A 15285-nucleotide genomic window follows, 5' to 3' on the forward strand; every position below is an offset into this window, starting at 1 on the left:
AAAATCTTGACAGGTGTCCAGGTCTGAACCATGGAAGAACTGATATACAGTGGCAGTTGGTGTGAATTTCTTTTGTATGAGCTAAATAAAACAACACGAGCTGCTTGTGCACAGAGTTACTCATGCATTTTGCTTCACTAAGCATGTTTATTTGTTAATGAAACTAAATGAACTGATACTCTATAATGGAGGCTGTGTGGATTATATCTAGCCCATTATTACTGTGGAAGAGATCCGGAACCAAGGCTGGTTGGAACATTTACCTTAACTAAATTGACAGAGAGCACTATAAGAAGAAAACTTAGAGGCAGGTCAGATGAACTAATTTCTTCTAAGACAGAGTCTAAAGCTGAACTTTACAATATATAAGCCGGGGAAAGAGCTCTCATTCTGTCTTTCAGACAACAGAGGGTCATAGCTTGCTCACTTTCTTAATGGTGCTCGGGCATGCTCACACTGCAAATCCAAAAGAGGACCTAGCACATACATAAAGCAGATGAGGCATTATTTGCCTTTCTTGTGCTCAGTGTTGATTTAAATCCACTGTGCTTTCAGGAACAAGAGAAATAAGTGAACGTGACAGGGGAGCGTCATTTGTCTAGAAAATGCAATTAATCGGGTATAACATTTAAAGTGATGTGAAATTATCCAGTGCTGCTCTTTTTTTTATTATTATTATTATCCAGCTATACTGCAACTCACGATCACAGCAATGACATATCAAATCTGTCAGCAGCCACTGAGAAGACGTTCAGCATAAGGGTAAATTTTCAGGTCTGATCACACGTGACTCCAGGGGAAATAAATCGCTTGTCCCCTTTAATTTCAATTTCCGTGCGTGATATATATTGTGATCACCTGTCAGATGTGGCGCATGCGCGCAAAAGTGGGAGGCGGAGTGGATGCTGATCGCTCTCTATCCGCTGCCCTGTGCTCTCTATCCCCCGGCGATCAGACAGACACGGATAGGGGATATCTCAGGAAGGTTGGGCAGGATGGGGAGACAGATCAGCTGTTGATGAAGGTACTGTTTCTCTTCGGTTTCTCTTGAATTCTGCGCTTCAGTGTTTGACATTGTGACCGTGGAGGGTGAAGGATGCTTGGTTGCATGCAGGATGGGAGGAGGTGAGCGGGGGGCGCAGAGTGGATAACAGATGGTATTTCGGGAAATCACAGGGATGACAGAGCTGTTACTGGGTTTCGTCACAGTTTTACGCTGGTTTACAATAATCTAGAACAGTATACTACACATTAAGTATAAAAAATATTCGTTAAGATACCTGGTCAAGGACACAAGAAAAAGGTGAGAATGTGTTTTCCATTTTTTCGCTCACCCGTGGGCTTGGGCTGTTATCACCTCGTACCCTCTGCGGACTAAGATGTTGTCCGGTTTAGAATGGTTGGTGGTTATGCATGATGCCTTTTCATATCGGTAAAGCGCCGTGGATACGTCAGATACACCGCGTATGAGTGAACCTGAGCTGCAAGTGAGCATTGCGTAGTAAACGCCGAACGCAGCTGTAATTGCCTATTTAGAAAGATAATTGGTCATCACAGACTTGTATTGTCCTTGATGTTGCTTTTGTCCAAGAAACTGTCAGTATTTACTTCCCATGCATTATTTGCTGGGCCGCTACCCGGATGTGCCTGCAGTTTCTCCAGTGAAAGCGCTAGATTTCCTGTGTTTACTCGTCTGGCTGCTGTAAAACACGTCTTGCGTGACATTTTTCACTCCGTGACAATCGGTGCCATTCGGATAATGAAAATCTAATTCTGTCACCGTGAAAAAAAAATGGTGTTCTGGACCCGCGAGTCCACCTTCAATAGTCATTTGAATAGGATTTGTAGTAGCCCGGTCAATTGAGAGCAACATCCCCCTCCTGTATTGCACATTAGGCTGTATCGTAGGCTTTAACTGGCTGACAAGGATCTCTCTGATTTGTATAGGCTGCAAGCAGCAGAGCGGTTCTGGTCCCGTCCATGGTACTGAAAGCAACAGTCGGTGTGGAGTAAATCAAAGAGAATGAATCTTTAATGGCTTTAATGACAAATAATAATAGTTCTAACCAGAATGGAAATAAATATAATTTATCAAACACCGGTGTGTCTAATACACAGATTCTTACAGAATATTTATATGAAAATTTCTCTATTGAAAACCATGCAGTTAATAGGTTCAGATAAGGATACACTTGTCTAAATCGAGTTAAGTACATATTGTGTAATGCATTGATGGTCTTCAAAGTTGAGTTATTAGATTAAGCCAACTTTATGTTAATGTTGAGTGGATGGGTGAAACTACGTTATCCCTTCTTCTACATACTTGTGGTCCGCAAATGTTACTCTCTTTCATTATCCCTCCCTTGTTTCTGTCACCTCACACATCCTCTCTTTGTCTGTCATGTATGTAGGAAGTCTGACGTAGATGCTGAGCCAGAGGAGAGCCCAGGGAGCAGCAGCAGTAGCAGCAGCAGCAGCAGGAGTGGGGCTGTAGATGCCCTCTCCACCGGTCCAGCCCCCCCTCAGGCATCTGTGGGAGAGCCGGGTCAAAGTGGAGACAGTTCCTGCTCTGACTCTGACAGTCCTGTAGATTCCAGCTCCTGCAAGGAGGAAGAGGGGGAGGACGAGGAAGACCCAACAATGTTCTCCTCCAAATTCCTTAGTGGGGCAAACCCCCTCAATGCCGTGTCCTCTGCTGTAAATAAGTTTGGTTTGTTTGGAGATGATGGTGAGGGGGATAAAAAATCACCTCCCCAGCAGGGGCAAAAGCAATCTGGAGAACAGAAGCCAACAGCAGGCTCTGGAAAAGACCATCAACAGCAACCGCATCCCCATAAACCAGGCCAATCTCCCCCTATGCAAAAGACCCAACAACCTCCCAAGCAAGGTTCACCACAGCTACATGGAAATGGACAAACTGGCCCCTCAAACAAACCTGCTGGGCAACAAACAACTTCAAAGACAGGGGCTCAACCTGAAGTCCAGCCTAAAGGAGAACCCCCCAAAAACCAACCTATACAGCAAAGTTCTCCTAAACCTGGAGCTCAACAACAGACAAGGATGCAGCAACAAAACCCCACTAAGACTGGTGCACAAGGGTCAACAAAGGTTGGGTCTGAGGTTGGAAAACAACAGCAGGCATCACCAAAAATTGGGCAGCAACAGCATGACTCGTCTAAGGCAGGACCAGAGCAGAAAGGCATCAGGGCCACATCCCAACAGCAGTCCTCTGATAAGCAAGGGAGTAAGGGACCTGGTCCAACTGGCATGACACAAGCAGGGTCTTCATCACCTGGAACAGCCAAAGCAAGATCAGGGTCAACAGCAGTAGCAAAGCTTTGCCCAGTGTGTAAAACAACACAACTTACAAAAGAACCAGCTAACCATAAAACCTGTACACAGTGTAAAATGGATGTGTGCAGCTTGTGTGGCTTCAGCCCTCCAGACTCTAATGTAAGTAGTGGTTTAATTTAGTCTTAATGTGATCTATTTTATGCTTTCTCGTAATTTTGCTTCAATGCAAATGTTCTTTTATTTGATACTACAAATTTCAAGCAGTTTTCTTTGGTTGGATACTTTTGCTATACACTACACTTACAGAATTAATACATATGTAATTAAAAATATTAATGCAGTGTAGTTTTAATTGATATCATGAGACAATGAGGGCAAATGGCCAGGAGTTGAATGGTTATTCATTTGCATCTATCAATGCATCTTAAAAGTTCAGAATATCATAAAAAATGCATTTTGTCATTTAATTAAAAAAGGTAATATTTAATGCACATTTAAATATTTCAAGCCTTTTTGTTTTCATTTTGACAATCACAGCTCATAGCTCACAAAAATACAAAAATCAGTGTCTCACATTATTCAAATATTTCAGTTTGAGATTAAAACTTCTACTCAAACAGTATAAATACCGTGTATGCCTCAGTCTAATTCAGTGCACGCAACCTCAGTCACGGGGAAGACTGCTGACTTGACTGCTGTTCAGGTGGTGATCTTCGACACCCTCTACAAGGAGAGTAAGCCACAGAAGATCATTGCTGAAACGGCTGCCTGTTTGCAGAGTGCTGTATCATAGAATATTCATGGAAATTTGACTGGAAGGAAAAAGTGTGGTAGGAAGAGGTGCACAAGCAACATGTATAAGTGCAGCCTTGAGAGGACTGTTAAGACCAATCGATTGAAGAACTCCGAAGAGCTTTGCATAGAATGAAGTAACATGTTAGTACAATACTGTGAACAAATCTTGAGCCACCCCTCATTTCTTTATATTTTGCTATGAAAATGTGAGATATGTTCAGCTGTTTACTGAAGCTGTTGCAAAACTACATGGAAATGCAATGTAGAATGCAAAAATCGTGTTTGTATAATTCTGACAAGCATGGAAGTCGGTCTTTGGTATGACCACCTTTATTCACCAACACAGCTTGAAATCTATTAGGCAGGTTTTCTTGTAATTTCTTTAAGTAGTCTTCAGCAATAGTTTTCCAGTCTTTCTGAAGGACGTTCAGCCTCTTCTTTGGATGTTGGTTGCCTTTTATTCCATTTTATCCCAAGATGATCACACACTGTTTCAGTAATGTTAAATGCTAGATTCTCAAGTGACCAATCTATGACTAACAGTCTTCCACTGTGTTTTTCTATCCAGGTATGCTTTAGGCAGTATATTTGAGATCATTTTCATGCTGAAAATGAAGCTGTTGCCAATCAGCCATTTTCGAGTTGGTATTGCTTGGTGGAAAATCTGATGGTAGATTTCTATGTGCCAGAGGCTGAAATGCAGCCCCAAAACATGACAGAGTGTCCAGCGTGTTCTACAGATACCTGTAGACACAGTACTCACTGTTGTACTTCTCTTCTGACATCCTTTGTATGTACTGATGATGATTTGAACTAAAATTTGGTTTTGCCACTGATTTTCTGGAGTAGTTTGGCATACTTCCTTGTTTTCCTTCCTTAAGATTAACTCATTTACAGCTACCCTTCTACTGAGACCATTTCAAGATTCACTGAATAGTACATGGATCAACTTAAGGACCAGTGTCAGGTGTTTTCTTGATTTTTTTCCTATTTCTCAAGAACATGACTGTCAGATACTACTCATATCTTATTGATGGTCTAAGGAGCTTGGAAAGAAAAGCGTCTCGAATTCTTTAAGTTGCTTGAAAACGTTTCACCTCTCATCTGAGAAGCTTCTTCAGTTCTAAGGTCAAATGATGGAGAATCCCAGATTTAAGCCCTATGGGAGTCCCCCAAGAGGGTCAATGGACCCCCTAATGATCCTCTACCTAATCACCAAGGTGTGAAAATGGGTGTAGGCCACAATCAGCCAACCATCTGTCTTCTCTGTCCAAAATGTGAACATTGGTGTCCTCGATGGAGTGACCTTTGTACTTTAGATGCAGAGTCTTGTCCCGTCGAGGTGGCTCTTCTATGTTGTGCCATGCGTTTATGAAGTGGCTGTTTGCTCTCTCCAATGTAGAGGTCTGAGCATTCCCTGCTCCACTGTACAGCAGTGTTCCTCGCTACACTGTACAGCAACAGTGCTGTACAGTGTAGCAAGGAACAGTCTACATTAAACAACAATGACCTGGATGACTGAGAACCTTCACAGACATCCTATTGATGGTTTTCTTTAGTCCTGACACATTTTCTTTTTTCTCCACTTGTCAAATTTCTGCAAAATTTTAAGTAAACTCTGTACAACATGTTAAGAAATGGAGAGTTTTCAGCTAGTAGCTCTTTGGGAATCTATTTCTATAACAATTTATAACTATAGCAATTTATAACTATAGCTAGTTATAAATAAAGTATCTAAAACTTGTATTAACTATTTTGTGCCTTTGAAACTGTGTTATTTTTGGACTTTTCATTGATTTAATTTCAGAAGAAATTATATAATTTTGCGATGTGCTGCTGGTAACAAACGTGCCTAAATATATAATTTAAAATTGGTTCTTGGCTAACTTGTCTGTTATGTGTATGTATATGACACTAGTTCATTCATTGAGTTAGGTGCCTTTTTATGCTTGATTGAGTCATAGGCCAGTGTTAAGTGGCTTAACAAACAAGCAAAAGCATTCCATTCATAATTGCTAGGTACAAGGACTGTATTGAAAATGGGAAAATTTAGTCAATATCTAATATCCAAAGAAAATCCTTGAAAGACCTTCACAAAGCTTGAGGAACTCTTGCTCTACTACTTTAAAATTACAAGAAGGAAATAAAATAAAGAGAAATGAGGGCTCGCTCTAGAGTTTTGCACAGCACTTAACTTCAAGAACCACTACACACAAACAGCTTCAGGAAAGGGTCTACAACTATCTAATTTCTATTATCAATCATACCAAACAATCAATACTCAGAGACAATGTCAGAATCGTCTTATCTTGGCTAAGGAGAAAGATATTTCCATTTTCAGCAGGATTTAGCTCATGCACACAGTGCCAAAACTACTAACAAATAATTCGCTGACTATCTTGTCACTGTCCTTGATTGGTCAGCCACCTCAGCTGACCTGAACCTCATTAAAAATCTGTAGGGTATTGTCAAGAGGAAGATGAGAAACACCTGACCTGAGAATGTATACAAGATGAAGGTTGCTGTTAAAGCAACTTGATCTTCAAGAACACCTTAGCAAGCTGGTCTGCTGTATGTCACAACACAGCATATTAACAATAATAATAATAATAATAATAATACATTTTATTTGAGGGCGCCTTTCAAAAACCCAAGATCACCTTACAAAAGAACAAAATTAATAAAAGAAGCAATAGTCATAAAATAAGTTAAAATTACAAAGCAGAACTTGACAACAGATAAAATCAGCACTAAAGCGAATAAGCCAGTTTGAACAGATGTGTTTTGAGCTGTGACTTAAATGTGGGAAGAGAGTTTATATTTCTTATGGCTGGAGGAAGAGAGTTCCAGAGTCGAGGAGCAGAGCGACTGAAGGCTCTGTTCCCCATAGTGGTAAGACGTGCGGACGGAACAGTAAGATGAATAGCAGATGAGGATCGGAGAGGGCGGGAAACAGTGGTGATATGGAGCAGGTCACACAAATAGGAAGGAGCAGATTTATGGATACATTTGAACGTGAGAAGTAAGATTTTAAAGTTTATCCTGACTTCTATGGGCAACCAGTGAAGCTGCTGAAGAACTGGCCTAATATGAGCTCTTGAAGGAGTACGCGTTATGACCCGAGCTGTGGAATTTTGAAGAAGTTGGAGTTTATGAAGGGACCTTTTAGGGAGACCAAATAAGAGGGAATTGCAGTAATCAATGCGGGACGTAATAAGACTATGGACAAGGATGGCAGCAGCATGGGGAGTAAGGAAGGGGCGTAAGTGGAAATATGCAGACCAGGTTATGTAATTAATGTGGGACTGGAATGAAAGAGTATTATCAAGTATGACACCCAAACTCTTAACCTGAGGGGAGGAAAGGGTGGGAGAACTTTCAATGTCAATGGAAAAACTGTGGCATTTGGATAAGATAGAGGCTGTACCAACAAGTAAAACGTCTGTTTTATTACTGTTTAGTTTAAGAAAATTGGAGGAGAACCAGGATCTAATCTCGATAAGACAATTTGAGAGGGAGGTAGGTGGGAGGGATGAATTGGGTTTAGAAGAAATATAGAGCTGGGTGTCATCGGCATAACAGTGAAAATTTATATGATATTTTCGGAATATATGACCAAGAGGGAGCATGTAAATAATGAATAAAAGAGGCCCTAATACTGAACCCTGGGGCACACCAGCAGAAACAGGATGGAGACTTGAAGAATGGAATTTAAATTGGATAAACTGAGTGCTGTCTGAGAGATAGGAGGTGAACCAGGCAAGGGCCGTATGACTAATGCCAATGGATGCTAGCCAGTTCAGGAGGATATTGTGAGAAATGGTATCAAACGCCGCACTAAGATCAAGAAGGATGAGGATGGATAGGAGACCAGAATCAGCTGCCATCAGAAGGTCATTGATAATCCTTAACAAAGCAGTTTCTGTGCTATGACTGGGGCGGAAACCAGATTGAAATTGTTCATAGAGATTATGTTTATTGAGGTGTAAGTGAACTGGGAGGTGACAATTTTTTCAAGAATTTTTGAAATAAAGGGTAGATTTGATATAGGGCAAAGATTATCAAAGTTATGGGGGTCTGCACCAGGCTTTTTGAGAGTTGGAATAAAAGAAGCCTTTTTCAGAGATGAAGGAACGATTCCAGTGTTAAGGGAGGAATGTATAATACTGGTTACGAGAGGAGCTAATGAGGCAAGACAGGCTTTAACTAACACAGTGGGAAGAGGGTCAAGGTGACAGGTGGATGATTTAGATTTTATAATAAGATTAGATACATCAGTTATGGAGGGAAGAGGAAAGCTTGAAAAAAGTGAGGGGAAACAGGAAGTCTACTTCAGAGTTGGAAGCTCCTGCAGAGTTAAGTTGACGGTGGATATCTGAGATTTTACGGGTGAACAAAGACATAAGAGAATTACAAAAGTCAGCAGAATACATATGGGAGGGTAATATGTCTGGAGGTTTTGTAATTTTACTGAACATTGAAAAGAGAGACCTTGAGCTACCTTCATTAGAACTGATTAAACCAGAGTAGTATGTGGATTTGGCTGAAGCAGTGCAGTCCTTATAGAACAAAACATAAACATTATACATTTCTTTATGTAGTCCATTTTGATCCAATAGTATGTTTTCAAGGAGCTCCAATCAAGTATTGAGTGTATAAATGAACATATTTTTCAGAGGTTTGATATTTTGTGTTGTAAATCCTTTTTTGATTGATATTCTTATAATCTGAGATAGAGATTTCTGATTTTCCTGAGATATAAGCTATAATCAAAATTGCTATCTTTTATCTAACAATTAAAGCAACAAAGACTTGAAATATTTCACTTAATGTGTTTTAGCACATTAGCACATACTTTGAACAAAGTATATTGTTCAAAGTACTTTGCAATGTCTTTTCACATTCACACACAAGGGGTTTTACAATTTTGGGTTCAATGTCTTACCAAAGGACACGGAACCCTTACCGTGCTAGTAGTGGGCAAGCTACTTGGTGACACCAAAGTTCTTACAAGATGAAATATTGTACTATCGCAAGTATTGTACATTTTATGTCATGTATTTGAAAACTGCTGTTAGATTGTGTTTAATTAGTATTGAATTAACACGGGTTTAGCACTGGTAGAGCTAAATCAATCTGGTACCATTATTGAATCACTAGTTTTTACATTTTTTTTATTTTCAAAAGTTTCAAAACTCAGTTGTGATGTCCCTTGAATAATTTGGGGAAATGTACTTTTTTTCTTCTTTCACCTTATTACATTATGTGCATCTATCTGCACATATCTTTTAATAAATTTATTTGTCTTTGTTTTTTTGTACAGGCACACGAGTGGCTTTGTCTTACTTGCCAAATACAGAGAGCTCAAGGATCTTCTGAACTGCCAGGACCTCCCATGAAAAACCCCACACCTAACAAAATGTCTGGTCCCCAAAAACAGACACCATCAGCTGCTGAGCCTGTCAAAAAGGAAATATCAGCACCAGGTTCACCGCAGAAAATCCAGTCTAAATCAACAAAAGTGCCAGAAAAGGCAGAAGCTGCTAAAGGACCGGAGGCTCAAAAAAAAGGCAGTCCAGCACCTGTTCAGAAAATGACACCTGAGGCCCAGAGAGCATCAGGATCTCCTAAGCCACACCAAACTAATCAGACTGAACGCAAGCAAAGCAGTGCCACCTCAGCACCCCAGCAGCAGTCAGGAGGTTTATTTGGCTTTGGAGGTACTAAAACTGAAACTGCAAAGACAGAAGATTCAGTGACTGGAAAGATGTTTGGCTTTGGTTCGTCTATTTTTAGTTCTGCATCTAATTTGATAGCTTCTGCTGTTCAAGATGAGGCTAAAACAACTCCACCGGTTTCTCCTAAAATGCAATCTTCCAAGGAGACCAAACCGCCTTCTATCCAAAAGTCAGAACAAGACAAGAAACAAGAACAACCTCAACAAGCAAAGGTTCATCCAGCTGGACAGGCAAAAGCAGAAAAATCCCTGCCAGTCACTCCAAAGACAGCAACAACTTCCCACACTGCTCCGACTACAAGCCAATCCACTTGTCCTCTCTGTAAAATAGTGCTTAACATGGGCTCGAAGGATCCTCCCAACTACAACACATGCACTGAATGCAAAACCGTTGTCTGCAATCAATGTGGTTTTAACCCCATGCCAAACGTTAATGAGGTAAGAGGTGCAGTTTACTGAAGTAACTTAGGAAAATTAAAATAAAATGTATATCTTTTTAATTTTGGAGTTTTAAAGGGTCAGTACATTTGTTTGCTGTAATATTTTACAGATTTCTCAGAAGTGTCTTTTACTTGGACTTCTGAGGCATGCTTAAGAATTAAGCTTGTTGAAGCTGTTAAGATCCTTTTTTATGTTATTTCATAGATTGGAGAGCTATTATCAAAGAACCATTACATGTTAGATGATATACAAAATTTTGTTACATTTGAGCGTTTTTCACAAAGTTTTATGAACACAGAAGTTACCCGAGAAAGCTATTTTGTTTTTGTTTGTTTTTGTTTTCATGTGCAGTCCTGTTGAACGTCTGATACTTTGACTAAGAGTCACACTGAGAATGCTATTTGTCAGATCCTTTAATCATGCTGAGCAGGGGAAGGCTCACACTCCTGCAAACAGCTGTCTTTTCCATTAGACCTAGATCTCTTTTCAAGTAAAAGGGAGTGGCATTTTATTTCTTTCAATAATTTTACCACTCTTATATGGTTATATAACAGAAACAAGAAATAAAAATGCTCAGTAATGCTTGAACAGTGTTGTTGCTTTTTCACATTCATACTGTGCAAGTTCCTGTTCTTGGATTTTGGACAAAGACATTTACTTTTAAAGGTGTTTTCAAAATACATCACTGCTCAAAGTAAAGCCTTTGAGGGTAAATGACAAAGTACCTACTGTGTTGTGATACTGCCTTAAACTAAAATAATACTATCATTATTGCTCTCAGTTTTTTAATTTGTAAGTTAAACAAATCCTTCTTTAAGCTTTTGTTTTGCTGCACTATTTTTAGTTGGAAAACCAAATTTATTTGGATACAGTTAAAATACATTACATTGTCTCATGTAAATATTTGGTGCTACAAATAGCACCATAAAGTACTATCCCAATCTTAAGCTGATTTTTGGACCACCACAGTTCTTGCTTACTGTAGTTATAACATTTTTTGTGCATTTATATTTCTATGGTTCTTTTCTCTTTTTGTGGTTTTTTTTCCATAAGACTGTTTTTGTGTTTTTAGGATTAATACATTTATAATGTATTTTATGCTGTTCTTTTAAGGGGAAGGAGTGGCTATGTCTAAACTGCCAGGTGAAACGGGCTGCTGGAGGAATTGAACCTCAAATTGATACATCTTTGGGAAAATCTTTCAAAAAGACTACTCCCACACAGCCTACACCACAGAAGACTAATGCACCAGGCTCTCCCCAGAGAAAAGTACCAACATCAGCACCACAGCCAGCAAAGACTAAAGAACCAGACAGTCAAAAGGCAGTCAGCCCAGCTCCTGGTCAGACAGCATCTCAGGAGAACAAGAAGACACAACCGCAGCAGACGAATCAAACTGTAGGAAAGCAGGAAAGCACCACTAAAGCTGCACAGCAAGAGTCCGGAGGCCTCTTTGGTTTTGGTGGTGCTAAAACTCAGCCTGATGCTACAAAGCCTGCAGATTCAGTGACAGGGAAAATGTTTGGTTTTGGTTCCTCCATTTTCAACTCTGCATCTACTTTGATTACCACAGCTGTTCAAGATGAACCTAAAAGTACACCACCTGTTTCTCCCAAGATGTCTGCTGCAAAGGATTCTAAACCCCCCACTTCGAAATCTCCTCTTCCAGTCAAGAAGCTGGAAGAGGCCAAAAAAACAGAGGAACTACAGAAAGCCAAGGGCTCACCACCAGTACAGCCAAAAGCAGACAAGCCATCATCAGAGCAACCAAAGAAAGCATCAGCTCCACCAGTTGTTTCCAAGGCAGGCCAGTCTACCTGCTCTCTCTGTAAACTGGAACTTAATGTGGGCTCTAAAGATCCTCCCAACTATAATACTTGTACTGAGTGCAAAAACACTGTCTGCAACCAGTGTGGATTTAATCCTATGCCAAATGTTAAGGAGGTAAGTTAAGAAGAATTGTGTCGAATATAACAATTTATTTGAACAATAACTGTGACATTATGTCTTTTTTATTGTTGTCACTTTAAAATGTCTTAACATTAAAATGTATTCCGCAGCACGACTGATTGAATTTTTAAATATTGTTGCTCCATTGTAGGTGAAGGAGTGGCTATGTCTCAACTGTCAGATGCAGAGAGCACTGGGAGCATCAGAACCTCCAGGAACTCCCATGATGAAAATACAGGCTTCACCGAGTAAAGTCACTGCACAAGACAGTGCCCTAAAGAAGGAAACTCCCCCAGTGGATAAACTTCAAAAGAAAGAGAATGTGACATCTGCTGAATCTAAATTAAAGGAGCCCTCTCCATCAAGCTCACCTCAGCGGAAAGTGCAAAAGCCAGGAGAACAGCTGGCAAAGACTGAAGATGTGAAAGGATCTGAAAGTCATAGGCAGGCCAGTCCAGCTTCTGGTCAGAAAAATGCACAGCAAAGCTTGAAGACAGGTCCTCAGAAGCCAACAGATCAGATAAATCAACCAGGATCTAAAAGGGGTAGTACAGCATCGACACAAGGGGAATCTGGATCGTTCTTTGGCTTTGGCAGTTCTACAACTCAACCTGATTCTGCAAAGACCCCTGAATCACTAGGTGGAAAAATGTTTGGCTTTGGTAGCTCCATCTTCAGTTCTGCATCGACTTTAATAAACTCAGCTGTCCAAGATGAATCCAAAAAGACACCACCAGTGTCTCCTAAGATGTCTTCTGCACGTGACTCCAAGTCTCCCACTGTCAAGAAACTGGTACAGGAGAAAACATCAGAGCAAACACAAAAAGACAAAGGTTCACCATCAGTACAGACAAAAGCAGGCAAACCTCCTGAAGAGGCATCCAAGACAGCACCTGCATTGCCTGTCGTTTCTAAGACAGGCCAGTCAACTTGTCCTATCTGTAAACTGGAACTCAATATGGGTTCTAAAGACCCTCCCAACTACAACACCTGTACTGAGTGCAAAAACACTGTCTGCAACCAATGTGGATTTGATCCTATGCCAAATGTTAAGGAGGTAAGAAAATACTTGAACAATCACCTATACATATTACATATATAAATGTTTGTCAATGAACTTATTACAGTCTTTTAATAGTAAAATATTCTATTGCATTAAAACTACCCTGACTATATTTTAATTAATTTTTCCTTGCTTTAATATAGGGGAAGGTGTGGTTATGTCTCAACTGTCAGATGAAAAAACCAGCAGAGCAACCAGAAAAGCCACCGCAGAGCCAAAAGACAGGACCTCAAAAACCACCTGAACAGAGAAATCCAACTGAAATCAAAAAGAGTAGTATTACATCCACTACACAAGAGGAGTCTGGAGCTGTCTTTGGATTTGGCCGTTCCACACCTCCCTCAGATTCTACAAAGCTTGGTGAATCACGGGGTGGAAAAATGTTTGGCTTTGGTACCTCCATCTTCAGTTCGGCTTCGACTTTAATAAACTCAGCTGTCCAAGATGAATCCAAAAAGACACCACCAGTTTCTCCTAAGCTTCCTGTCTCAAAGGCGAGTGAATCACCATTTGTTCAGAAGCAGGAGCAGGAGAAGAAGGCTGTGCAAGTTCAAGAAGCCAAGACCTCTCCCCTGATACAAGCCAAAGTAGAGAAAGAGCCAGCTTCACCAGCTCTTCCAAAGGCAGGCCAATCTACCTGTCCACTCTGTAAGATGAAACTCAACTTTGGCTCAAAGGAACCGTCAAACTACAGCAAATGCACTGAATGCAAGAACACTGTGTGTAACCAGTGTGGATTCAATCCAATGCCAAATGTGTCAGAGGTAGGAGAAGCAATAATTACTCATTTTACTTTAATAAAACTTCAATAAAATGCACGGCATAAATTACATATATAGACCTGTAATTGAATTGTTATTACAACATTAATTTAGATGTTAATATTATTTTAAATGTTTCATATTTTAATAAAATATACTTTGTTTTTGCAGGTTGGTTATGCAGAATGGTTATGTCTGAACTGTCAGATGCAGAGAGCTCTTAGTGCAGCTGAACCCACAGGGCCTCCTGTGAAACACCTCCATGGAGATAAAAAAATTTCTCCATCTGCTGTACATCATAAAGCAATAGTTACTGATCAAGTGGAAACTAAAAAGGAAATAAAATCAGATGCAGCTCCTAAGATGGAGACTCCAGGGGCTTGCATACTTCAAAAGAAGGACACAGCCACACTAGGCTCTCCTCAGAAGACACGGTCCACAGCAGTAGCACCTTCATCTAAGGAGGCTAAAGGACCCGAAAGTGAAGGACATCCTAGCCCAACTCCTGGTGAGAAAAAGCCTCTTGATATTTCAGTTGCATCAGGCCCTGAGAAACCAACTGACCAGGGAAGTCAACCGGGATTAAAACAGAGTAAGGTCACCACAGTCACACAAGAGGAGTCTGGAAACCCACTAGGTTTGGGTGGTAAAATCGTAACTGATACTTCAAAAACAACAGAATCCATCAGTGGAAAGATGTTTGGCTTTGGATCTTCCATTTTCAGCTCAGCATCCACTTTGATATCATCTGCAGTTCAAGACGAATCACGGACCACACCACCAAGCTCTCGAAAAATGTCTGCGCCAGCACAAGTCTCGCCGAAGATGTCTGCTGCAACCAAGAGTTCTCCAAAAGAGTACACCAACAGTTTCTCCCAAGATGTCACCGGCAAGGGAGCCTAAAACTCTTCCTCAGAAGCCAGAACAAAAGAAGAAACCAGAAGAATCCCACCAAAGCAAAGATGATAAAGCTCTACCACAAGTAGCAAAAGTGTCTCATATGGCTCCTAATGCAGGCCAGACAACGTGTCCACTGTGTAAGGCTGAGCTTAACATAGGCTCCAAGGACCCACCTAACTATAACACCTGCACTGAGTGCAAGAACATTGTCTGCAACCAATGTGGATTTAATCCCATGCCAGTAGGAGAGGTAAGTACATGAATACAAGATTTAAAAAATATTGTCTGTTTTCCACATTGCCTGTAGTGTCAAAACAATCAAATACCACCATGCTGGCAGCAGT

General features: G+C 40.5%; 1 protein-coding gene across 1 annotated transcript in view; it reads left to right on the forward strand.

Annotated features, from left to right (window-relative positions):
* The first annotated feature begins 879 nt into the window (after positions 1-879).
* Positions 880-15285, forward strand: part of pclob (piccolo presynaptic cytomatrix protein b) — a 61607-nt gene continuing 47201 nt past the window's right edge. The window contains exons 1-8 of the mRNA XM_026176101.1: positions 880-1024; positions 2412-3453; positions 9413-10264; positions 11381-12211; positions 12369-13274; positions 13424-14044; positions 14213-14868; positions 14900-15191. Of these exons, the coding sequence (XP_026031886.1) occupies positions 2641-3453; positions 9413-10264; positions 11381-12211; positions 12369-13274; positions 13424-14044; positions 14213-14868; positions 14900-15191 (4971 nt within the window). The 5' untranslated portion in view covers positions 880-1024; positions 2412-2640. The remainder of the gene's footprint in view (positions 1025-2411; positions 3454-9412; positions 10265-11380; positions 12212-12368; positions 13275-13423; positions 14045-14212; positions 14869-14899; positions 15192-15285) is intronic.

This window comes from Astatotilapia calliptera, chromosome 7 (genome assembly GCF_900246225.1).
Source record: "Astatotilapia calliptera chromosome 7, fAstCal1.2, whole genome shotgun sequence".
Lineage (NCBI taxonomy): Eukaryota > Metazoa > Chordata > Actinopteri > Cichliformes > Cichlidae > Astatotilapia > Astatotilapia calliptera.